At 44.4% G+C, this 12,081-nt stretch overlaps 1 protein-coding gene across 2 annotated transcripts in view; it reads right to left on the bottom strand.

The window, feature by feature from the left end:
- The window catches only part of TMEM233 (transmembrane protein 233), a 47,719-nt gene extending 35,875 nt beyond the window's left edge, over positions 1 to 11,844 (bottom strand). For both annotated transcript variants that reach the window (XM_032241296.1, XM_032241288.1), the window contains exon 1: positions 11,323 to 11,844. In XM_032241296.1, coding sequence (XP_032097187.1) covers positions 11,323 to 11,508 — 186 coding nt within the window. In that variant the 5' untranslated portion in view covers positions 11,509 to 11,844. The remainder of the gene's footprint in view (positions 1 to 11,322) is intronic.
- Between the last annotated feature and the right edge of the window lie 237 nt (positions 11,845 to 12,081).

Below are 12,081 nucleotides of genomic sequence, written 5' to 3'. Positions count from 1 at the left end.
GGGAGGTCAAGGCTGCAGTGATTTGTGATTGTACCACTACATTCCAGCCTGTGCAACAGAGTAAGACCCTGTCTCAAAAAAAAAAAAAAAAAAACAACAAAAAAGACAGGCATAGCTGTCTGATTGTAATGCTTCATGAGGGTAAGGACTGCTGTGTTTGATTTTGTTGGAGAGGCTCACCATATTTCTGAGCCTCAGTTTTCTTAAGGATAAATAAGGAGGACAGTTTTCTTATGTCCCTTGCTGAGATTTTTGCAAGAAACCAGTGAAATTGTTTCAATATGAAATACTTTAAAAAGTAAAGACACAGGTATAAATGTTAAAATAAATGTTAAAATAGTGATAGAAATACTACTATAGAAATACTACTATAGGCCGGGCGTGGTGGCTCATGCCTGTAATCCAAGCACTTTGGAGACCAAGGCGGGTGGATCACCTGAGGTCTGGAGTTCAAGACCAGCCTGACCAACACGGTGAAGAAACCCCATCTTAAAAAAAAAAAGAAAAAGAGAAAGAAAAAATTCTACCATAAAAATTATTCATGGCAAAGAACAAATGAAGTTATCAAAAAAGGGAGTAAAATAGAGAAAGTCTCCTTTCGTTTGGGGAATAGAAAGGGTAAAGGAAACAGAAAGACAGGTTCCTGAATTTCACCTGTGGCAAAAAAAGAGAGTGAGGGAGGAAGAAAATTAGCAAAAGTTTCACTACGGAGACTCATTAAAAACACCCAACTTAGCCAGGCATGGTGGCTCATGCCTGTAATCCCAGCACTTTGGAGGCCGAGGTGGGAAGATCACTTGAGGCAAGCTTGGGCAACACAAAGAGACCCTGTTTCTACAAAAAAATTTAAAAATTAGCCAGGGAGAGTGGCTCATGTGTGTAATTCCAGTAGCTTGGAGAATGAAGTGGGAAGACTCCCTGAGCCTGGGGGGGTTGAGGCTGCAGTGAAACGTGATTGCACCATTGCACTCCAGACTGGGTGACAGAGCAAGACCAGGTATCAAAAACAAAAACAAAACAAAACAAAACAAAAATCATCAAAAAACAACCAAAGCAAAAAACACCCACGTTGGAAGAAAGGGGGAGAGGTGGGTCTACAATGCAAGAATGTTAAAGATGGAGTACTATGCACTCTTTCCATATCAACAGCAACTGTTCTCATTAAAGTGAGAACCAAGGTATCATTAAGAACAGCATTTCCCAGAATGTGTGCTGTGGCATGTTGGCCTTATGATCCAAGAATCTGGGAAAATGCTTAGTAAATGCCCCATGCTATATTGTTCCATTAAAGAGCCATAATGCACAGTGGTTTACCAAAGGCTCCAAAAGGCTCCAAAGGAAAGGAAATAGTTAACTTTTGCTTAACTTAGCATTTGGTTTCTCAATTTAATCCTCTCCTGCACCTGTACCTTTTTTGGTAAAATTTGTTATCACCAGACACAACCAGTTTTCTGAGAAGCATCATTTCAGAAAGTCTGGCTTAATTCTTGCACTTGCAGAACTGGAAATTCTCAGGTATGTTCAGGCTCCCATTTCTGGATAAGGGGCTTTGAGCTAAAGAGTGTCCTGCCCTGAACTAGCAAGCTGAGAACAAAGACAAATTTTCAAACGTGGACCCACTGGTCTGCAGTTTGAACATATTGGTGAGCTCTGGACCAGCCAGGAAAATTATCCTTGGGAACCAAGCCTTGGCCAACCACTCAGTGACCCTTGGCATTTGCCTGAGTCTCCTGGATATTTTCCAAAAAGAGTTTTGGCAGAAATGCAGAACACAGTTGGGGAAGGGAAGTAAATCCTTAGAGAAAAAGGTAGGAGCAGACTTCGGCCTATGTAGTCATTCATTTATCAGTGCATTTATTCATTCATCAAATGTTTGTTACATGTGGACCTCATGCTTGACATTGTGCTAGGTGCTGGGGCTAACAGTGGAATCTCAAGGGGCTCACCTATGCAAATCAGTGCAAGAAAGTAAAGATGATCTGAGAGGAAATCTGTTCAGAGTATAGTGGGCACAATCTTGAGTGAGAGAGAGGAAGCAATCAAAAAAGGCTTCATGGAGGAGGTGACTTTCTAGCTGAGTCTTGAAAGGGGAGTGTAGTCTGCATTTTAACAAGATACTCAGGTATACTGTTCTAGGTTGTGAGTCCTACCTGGGCTCCCCTTGATGATTATTTGAAGATATTCTCCAAACTCATCATTGACATTCACACATAAGCCAGAAATAGTTTTCTTATGAATTAGTGACAAGCTCTACCTCAACCATGGCCTTTTTGGCCAACTCGTTTTATAGCTGCTGTCTTGTTACCTCACCTGCCACTCCTCTGGGCAGATAGTGACTTGGAAGGGGAGGTTTGATCTGAATTTCTTTCTTTTTACTTTTGTTTGTTTGTTTTGAGACAGGGCCTTGCTCTGTTGCCCAGGCTGGAGTGCAGTGGTGTGATCTTGGCTCACTGCAACCACCGCCTCCTGGGTTCAAGTGATTTTCCTACCTCTGCCTTTTGTGGGTAGCTCGGACAACGGATGCTCACTACTGTGCTTAGCTATTTTTTTTTTTTTTTGTAGAGACGGTGATTCATCATGTTGCCCAAGCTGGTCTTAAGCTCCTGAGCTCAGGTGATCCACCTGCCTCAGCCTCCCAAAGTGCTGGGATTACAGGCATGAGCTGCCATGCGTGGCCCTCTTTTTACTTTTTGTTATGGAAAAGTTTAAATATATACAAAATTTGACAGGATAATATAATAAATCCCCATGTTCCCATAACCCAGCTTCCACAGTCATGCATTAGTGGCCAATCTTGTTTTATCTCTATCCCCACATATTACGTTATGACAAATCCATCCATTACAGCATTTCATCAGTAAATTCAAATGGCCCTTAAAATGTATTTTTTAAAATTAGGAGCATACGGATTCATATGTTGAAGTAGACATAGTCTGTACCACCAAAAATCTGAAAGGGTTCTAACAGCTGTTTAAATTCTAGATACCCAAATACCAAATGTGAGTGGGCACCAAGTGGCAAAACTTATAAAAGTAACCAATGAAGCAGGGTCATTTGGGAAACATGCATATCTGCAAAATCTGGGTATCGGGAACGTGGCCTTCCCATGGTGACACACTTCAGACAGGGTCTTCATCATCTGGAACCAACTGAATGCTCTTCAGAGCTTCAAGCAAGAAATTCACAAGAAATAAATCACAGGGGTCTGTAATTTTAATACCCCATTTCTCAGTGGCAATCTCAGGTGTGGAAGGAGCCAGAGAACATTGAAAGAAGTCACAGGGAGAGATCCAATGAATCCGCATTCAGTGCTCCAACTCATGGGCAGCGTCAAGCCCTCTGGATCAGTTGCCTGCACCAAGACCTGTTATTTTGAAGTTCATAGACACACCTGATCTTCCCCCTGCACCTAACTGAAGTCCACCTGAAGTGGTTTTGACGGATGAGCAGTTAAAACTATGTTGCAAGCTCTAGAGGATCTTGGGTCAGATGGAAAGAACACATGGTTTGGTTTGTCTTTCATCCCGTGAGTATTTATTGACCACTGACCTTATCATCCTCAGCAGGTGTGGTCAGACCTGGGGGTTGGCTGTGGCTCATTGGACCAGCCTACAACCAGATAATAGGTTGTGACATAGCCTTCAGACCAACCATCCATTATCAACTGCAACTTCTGTGGGAGTGAGAGACTAGTTGCCTTGTTTCCAGGAGCATTTCTCTGTCTCATCTCTTTTCTGGATCCCGTGTCTTTTCCTTGACTTACTCTCTTCTTTTTGGGAGCCACATTCTCCCATGACTTCCTGAGAAAAAATGTATGGTGGGCAATTTATTTGAGATCTTAAATGTCTGGAAATGTCTTTATTCTTCTCTCTCCCTTGAATGATAATTTAGTTGGGTCTAGAATTGAAGTTGTGAATAATTTTCTTTCAGGATTTTTGAAGTCTCTTTTCACTGTTATTTAGTCTTCAGAATTCCTGATAAGAATTCTGAAGCCATTATTAATCCATATGTGGGATGCTTCCTTTCTTTAAAAGTTTACTGAACTGGAGAAAAATTTTATCCTTGAACATTTGAAATTTCACCAAGATGCGCCCTGGTATGTCTTGCTTCATTCACTTTATTGAGTATTGGGGGATTCTTTTAATCTGAAAACTGATGTATTCAGTTCTGGGATTTTTTTTCATATATTACTTATTTGATAATTTCCTCTCTTTAATTTTCTTTGTTCTTTCCTTTTGGTGGAACTTTCCTTCTAGATGTTAGATTTCTGGAATGAGTCTCAAATTTTATTATATATATTCTTGATGATTTTAATTGTTTTTGGGGAATATTTTCCCCCTTTTTTATTGTGGTAAAATATGCATAACATGAATTTTACCATTTTAACTATTTTTAAGTATACAGTTCAATGGCATTATGCACATTCGCATTGTTGGGCAACGTCACCACCATCCATTCCCAGAACGTCTCCATCTTCAGAACTGAAACTCTGTACCCATCAAACAATAACTCCCTATTTCCCTCTCCTCGTAATCTCCGGCAACCACCATTCTACTTTCTGTCTCACGAATCAGACCACTCTAGGTGTTTCATATAAGTGGAATCATACACTATTTGGCCTTTTGTGACTGGCTTCTTTTATTTAGCATAGTATTTTAAAGGTTGATCCAAGTTGTAGCACATGTCAGAATTTCCTTGCTTTTAAAGACCGAATAATATTCTATTTTATATATATACCATATTTTGTTTACCTATTCATCCATTGATGGACACCTGAGTTACTTCCATATTTTCCATCTTTGTGATTTTTGTGTTACTTCTTGAGGCTCCCTCAACATTAAATTGTAATCCTTCTACTATTTTTATTTTATTTTTTTCAGCTCCAGCTCAAAGGAGCTTCTACTGTTTTTTTTTTTTTTTTTTTTTTTTTTTTTTTTTTTTTTTTTTTTTTATCTACCCACATAATTTTTAATTCCCAAGAGCTCTGTTTTGCTTCTCTGGCTGTTTTATTTTTTCAACCTGTTCTTGTCTTGGGGACACAATATAGTTTCTTATTCTCTGGGGATGTTACTGACCTAGTCTTGAAGTTTTCTTCTACATCTTGCATTATTTGTTACCTTATACTTCATTTTTTTTTTTTTCCGGTAAACCACAGGTCTTTGATTTCAGAAGAGTTTCTCACATGTCTGATAATCTTTGGTTGCCTCATCATATTTGAAAATGAGACACTGAAAAGCTGCTTGGTAGTTTTTTTGCAGGAGGATGGAGCTTGTTAATGGGGGGGTGGATTGCATCCTTTCTCTGGAGGACTCCTACAAATTTTTCTTTTGGACTGGTCGCATCCTTGGAGGGAAATTCTCCAATTTCTGTCCAGGAAACCAAGTTGGGGAAGGAGCTTCCTTGTTCAACATTGCAGCTTTCCATTAATCTCATTTTCAGCTTGGCACCTAAACTCTTCTCTCAGCTGTGCCTAGTGTCTAGAGTCATTCTGTTTAATCTCACCAGAGAGAAAACCTCTAATCCTTTGCCTGGGTTGGTGAGGAAGTGGGGGCCTGGCTCTGTGGGGTGGTAGATGATCTCTGGCAGTTCCATGACTTCATAAACAGACTTTTGAAGACTTCTCCTACCCTGTATTCCTGACATCAAAGGCAATATCTTCAGTTAGTACCTCCAATTTCTGAGCTTTCCTAGAGTTTTGCAGAACAAATTGACTTTCTTCTTGTTGGCTAGTATTTCTGCAGGATTTAGATTTCAGTGTCATCTATCTTGTAAAATTAGTTGATACCCAAACAGCTATTTTCCATTGTCTAAGATTTTGTCACCATTCTCATTTCTCCTTCTGCTCTCCTAATTTGTCCTTGAGTGTTTACATTCTTTTAAACTCATTTACAAAAAAATTCTGGGTACATTGTAGGTGTATACATTTACGGGGTACACGAGATGTTTTGATACAGGCATGCAATGTGAAATAAGCACAGCATGGAGAATGGGGTATCCATCCCCTCAAGCATTTACCATTTACCTTACAGACAATGCAATTACACTCTTTAATTTATTTAAAAATGTACAATTAAGTTATTATTGACTATAGTCACCCTATTGTGCTACCAAATAGCACTTACTGTCATTTTAAGTGGTCTTAGAAGGGATGGAAGTAAAACAGGTAGGTTCAATATTTCATTATTAACCAAAAGTCCTCTTGCTTATTTGTATGTGTTTCAGTATGGCATTATTCTTTACCTTTAAGCTGCAACAAATTTTTATTCCAGTGACATGTCTACTGCTGGTCATTGTTTTTATTCTTATCAAATTTTCTAGTCTCAATATAAACAGAAAACTGGAAAAGGTAATACCTTGTATCTCTAGAATCTTCCATTATCATCATCACCATCAATACTTATTGAGTTCTGGTTGTGTTCTAAGAAGTAACATGAAAACTTTTAACTTTTATTATCTAATCTCCACAATTGCACGTGGGTAAATACTATCAAAACCCCCATTTTACAAAGTGGAAAAACCAAGCTTCAGAAAGATCGAGGCACTTGCATAAAATCACAAGCACATCAAGGAAAAGGATTTTAACCTTAACGGTTGGTCTCTAGACAGGCTATCTAGACAGGGATGTGTGTGAGACATCTGAGGCAATGGTGTGCATGGGAATCTTGACTGGGGGTTGCACCATTCCCCATAAAGGCATTTAGAAATGTGAGAGCATCTGTGGTGGTCTCAGTGATTTAGGGTTGCTACTGGCATTTGGTGGAAAGACTCAAAGTACTAATGTCCTGCCATCCTATGAATTGTCCCCCAATGAAGAATGGACAAATCCCCACACGCCTATTGGTAGGTATGTGACAGAAGTTCTTATAAGCTTATAAGCCACCCAGTCAAAAGTCATTGGTTATTTTGTATCCATGATTAGAGTGACCAGTTGGTTCAGTTTTGCAAATGATTACATCATGATGTCATCAAGAATTGAGGGTTGGCATGAACTCGTCCTCAGAGTCAGGTAGCAAATTCCAGCTACAAAACTAATAGACGGCCAACTAACCCTAAATTTGCCAACACTCTTGCAACTTGCCTAGAGCCTCATTTCTTTGAGATCCAGGAGGGCAGAGACCTTGCTGATCTTATTTTCCACTTGATAGAGATAAAGGAATAGCTAGAATAGAGCCTGATACATAATAGATGCTCAATAAACAGCCAGCTTGTGCTCCTCACCAAGCTATGTGCCCTGGTGCAGGGCTGTGTCTGCATGGAGAAAATGTGCCATCTTCAAATTCACACACAGGTACAATATGAGCTACCAGGAACCCAGTCTAGGGAGAAATTCTTGAGACATGTGTCCCTCAAATGGAGGTTAGGTATGCTTTCAACAAACAGACTTTCAATACATAGAGGAAGAAACACTTCTGTGTCCTTGACAATGCTTGATCCATCAACATCCAACAGAACAAGACATGTTGGACTAGAACCCATCTATGGTGTGCCACCTCCTAGTCTCCGGGGCCCCAGGACTCCCATTAATCTACATGGGGTGGTAGAAAGAACACAGAAATCCACAACTTGAAGAACACTCTTCTTGAATGTATATTTTTCCAAAGTAGTTTTCTTTGCCAGAACCTACTCTAACTTGGTGATTTTATGGAAAGCTTCTCAGGCTTGGTTTAACAAATAAAAGTATTCATTGTTTCGAGATCGTTGGCTCTTTTTCTTTACCATTCTGGAAGTGAATTATTTTGAGCTTTGTCAATATGTTCCACACAGTCATGTTTATATCAGTTTGAATCATCTTACAGTGCTTCTTCATTGGGATGGGATGGTCTTGGTATTGGGAATGTGTCCATTCTTCATTGGGGGACAGCCCCTAGCATGGAAGACATTAGTACTTTGGCTCTTTCCACCAAATGCCAGTAACACCCCAAATCACTGACAGCATCACAAATGCTCCCTTGCATTTCTAAATGCCTTCATGGGGAATGGAGCTGCCCCCATGGAGATTCCCTGTACACCACTGTTGTGCCTAAACTTATGAATTACAGAGAAGAGTTGAAAATAGCCAGGGCTGAACATCACAAGACACCCTAGGGGAGCAAACGCCTGGCAGAATTGGTCTCCCATCTTCCTTCTGCATATCCTTCCTGTCTCTCTTTGTCCTTTGGACTTTGGAGTCCTTGTGATGAAACTGATCAAGCCCAGAACTGCACTATATCAATGGGAAAACACTTCCAGTACCTTAGAGAAAGTGCAACAGGAAGGGTGTAGGACACGCTGTTTAGAATTTCTGCTTGTTTTCATATGTAGCACGATAGCTCCAGGTTCCAAATCTATACATCTGTCTGACAATACTGCACGTACCTAGTATAGTGCCAAGAGCTAAAATGCTTTGTTGTGTTTCATCCTTAACAACATTTTTGCTCAACTTAAAACAGCTTTCACATTCCCATTTTATAGACGAAGAAACCAAGGCTTTAAAAAGGTACAAAACTTGGCCGGGCATGGCGGCTCACGCCTGTAATCCTAGCACTTTGGGAGGCCGAGGTGGGTGGATCACTTGAGGTCAGGAGTTTGAGACCGGCCTGGGCAACATGGTGAAACCCCATCTCTACTAAAAATGCAAAAATTAGTTGAGCATGGTGGCTCACATCTGTAGTCTCAGCTGTTTGGGGTGACTAGGGTAGGAGGATTGCTTGAACCTGGGAGACGGAGGTTGCAGTAAGCTGAGATTGTGCCACCGCACTTCAGCCTGGGTGACAGAGCGAAACTCTGTCTAAAAATCAAAAAAAGAGAGAGATACAAAACTTGTCCATAGTAAACTATCCCCAGTGTCTGTTCTGGCAACAGAAGTCTCTTGCTGTAAAATTATTGAAAAAGGAGTGGGGGAGGGAATGGGGAAGAGGGGATTAGAAAAAGAAGTTTCAATTCAAAGCATGTGCAAACCTCATCTCCCAGGGCGTATCAAGCAGCATCATTAGTATCTGACCTGTCACTACCAGCTGGAGTGCCAGCTCATTTCAGACCAATGAGGGAAAAAGCCTTTGCAGGCAGTTTTCTAAGTGGCACTGGGAAAGGGGTGAATTGAATGCCTCATCAACAAACCACGATAGAATGTGGGCACCAGTTTCAGCCACAGAGTCTGCTGCTGCCTGGAGAATTTGGCTGCAGCATTGTTTCCAGACTCTCTGCAAAAAAAAAAAAGTCAAGACCGGATACCTGGGGAGAGGAAGGAAGGGAGGAAATTGGCTGGTTTGCCGGAAGGAACCGGATGCTATGGCTTCTGGGGATCCAGGATGGGAAAAAATGGTTAATGATTCATCCACACCACTCATTCATGCATGCATTCATTTCATAATACTTATTAAGCATCCACCACGTGCCAGATTTTCTTCTAGATGCTGAAGCTACAGGAACTGACAATATCCCTGCCCTCATAGAGCTTATATTTTAATGAGAGGGACACAGACTGTAAACATATAAACAATTAAAAGACTATATCAGATGGAGAGAAGCATTTTGGTCAAAAGGCAGGAGGGAAGGGGGAACAGAGCGTGAACAGGGTGGGTGGGTGGGGGGTCCTGATTTTAAACAGTAATCACAGAAGGCCTCATGAAGCGACATTTGAGTAAATATTTTGTAAAAGTACCATGCTGGGCACTGTTCTAAGCATTTTGCAATTATGATGTCATGAATGCTCCCGACAACCCCAAGAAATATGGCTATGATTTTTCCGGTTTTACAAATGTAACATGATACATTCATTATACATCTGAACTTCAGAGACTGAGGTTCAGAGATGCAGTGACTTCAGAGATCACACAGCTAGAAAGTGGGAGAATTGGGATTCGAATACAGACTTGCTTTAACTTTGGCGGCTGCGCGCTTGCATGTCTGTGCATACGCGGTCCACAAACCGGCTTTGGGAAAGGGCAAGTTATGGGTGCAAATGGAGCCTTGCAGGTACCCACCAAGTGCACATGGTGCCACCACCTGTAGTCGGATTTGATGGGGGAGGGGCGGCTCGCGATTTTCACCTCGCTGAATGGGCTCTCAGTCTGTGGCTGGGGAGTTTGGTGGCTCAGCTGCAAGCGAGGTGGGCCGGTGGGGGAGGGAGTGAAACTGCAAGGGTTGTCCCGGGACATTGCCGGCCGGAACCTCACCCCGCCGCCACCCCCAGGCCAGCTGCTCCAGTCAATAAGGCAGGGGCCTAGCAAGTGCTCGTCACTCTCCTGGTGGGATTCGCTTGGGTGTTCCTAGCACGGTTGAAGGGGGCTGGGGAGCTGAGCTCCGGAAGGGCGGACTAGAAGCCCCAGCGTCCTCTCCTAGAGAGCTGGCAGCTCTGGAGGCCGGTGCGCAGAGGGCAGGCAGAGCCACACGTTGCATGGAGTCCCCGAGTGCATTTGCGGGAGAGCCCCGGGCGTGGGACAGGGCTGTGGAGGGGCGCCTGGGAGCCCTGCGGGACACCAAGAGAGGCGAGGGTGGGGCTACTGCACAGCACACAGGGAGGAACTACGGCGCGCTGGGTAGAAAGAGTAAGAGAGAGACGCACTTTGCTGGTGAGGGGTCACGCGAAGGGCTTAAGAAAGGCCTAAAGAGGTAGAGGGTGTGAGCTAGCCTCCGGCGGGTGCTTAGCAAAGAGGATGCAAGAAAGAGGCCAGGAGAGGGAGCCGGGTGTAGGAAGAAGAGAGGGAACGCTTGCTGGGACAGAGCGTGCAGTGCCAAAGCGCGAAAACAGCGGGTCAAGGAGGGGTATCAGGCATGGCCTGGGGACCCCCGGAAAGTGGCCGAAGCGTTGCCCTTGGGCGCAGCAAAGAGAGAAGGGAGCACACGCTGAGACAGAGACAGTCCTGGGCGCTGGAGAGCAGGAGCCCCCTGCGCGGTAGGGAAGGGAACGTAAAGCCGGCGCACTCAGAGAAAGGTGCTTACTGATGCCCGCTAGGGTGGTGCCCACTAGGGCTCTAGAAAAGAGTGTTGAGAACCCCCGGGTGAGTGCCTAGGAAGGTCAGAAGAGTCAGCAAAGTCCACGGAAGATCTTCCCCCGGTTGGAGAGGAAACGCACCCTGGGAGCTGGAAGGGAGGGGAGAACTAGGCTGGGGGAAGCTTGATCAGGGCTCTGAGCACCACGAGGAGTGCAGAGGAGGTGCTGATAATTGCGGGGAGAGCTCTGAGAGCCCAAGAAAGGTGAGGTGGAGGTGGAGGTGAGAGGACAAAGAACTCCTAGCGCGCACAGGCCGGAGGAAGGAGCCGCAGAGAGCGCGCAGAGTCCCCTGCAGGGGCGCAAAGCCGCCAGGGTCTCTCCCAGGCTGCCTCTGGCCGTAATTCACTCACCATTATGGAAAAGACCAAAGCCACGATGTTGATGGGGTACGCAGGGCAGAAACACGAGACGATGGTGAGCCACAGGTAGTTCTTGGGCAAGGGGATGTCCTCCTCGGTTTTGTCATCTTCAGTGTTGGCCTCGGGGCTGCTGTCCAAAGCCCTCTTGAAGTCCGGGCTGGGGGCGTACTGAGACATGGGCGAGGCCGGTGGCGCAGGGAGGGCGGAGGAGCGCACAGTCTGTGTGGTCTGGGGCTCTGGCCGCTGGTTCGTGGCGAGGCTCTGAAAAGCCAGTGGCTCGGGGCTCAAGGGAGATGTGACCTCACCCCTTCTGCGTCCTCCGCCAGCACCCGCCCGGGCTCAGGGACCCCGGCCAAGAGCCTCTCCACAAGGAGGAAGGGAGGGAGAAAAGGGCTGGGGGGGGGGGTGGTGCGGGGAGGACAGAGGGAGCGTCAGCACAAGAAACAGGGGACAGGCAGACGAAGGCACCCCACTCCCTGAAGGATACACCCAGACACCGTCGGAGGGGCCCACAGACTCACACTGAGAAGTCTGGAATAAAAGGAGGCTCCGGGAAGGAGGACGCAAAGGTCCATTAAGTTCCAAATTGGCCAGCCCGCGGGCTGAGGATGACCAGCTCATTTTTAAAAGCCACTTAATTCAAATACATTTAGATAGGACAAGACGAACCCTATCCAGTTGGCAACAGACTCACTACTTGCTCTTGACTTCAATGTTTTACCTTAACTGTCTGGTGTGTGGGCATTTGTC

This window comes from Sapajus apella, unplaced genomic scaffold, assembly GCF_009761245.1.
Source record: "Sapajus apella isolate SASKATOON/1434 unplaced genomic scaffold, GSC_monkey_1.0 scaffold2, whole genome shotgun sequence".
NCBI classification, from domain to species: Eukaryota; Metazoa; Chordata; class Mammalia; order Primates; family Cebidae; genus Sapajus; species Sapajus apella.
Note: the sequence above shows the minus strand (reverse complement) of the source record. Positions and strands in the feature narration are given on the sequence as shown.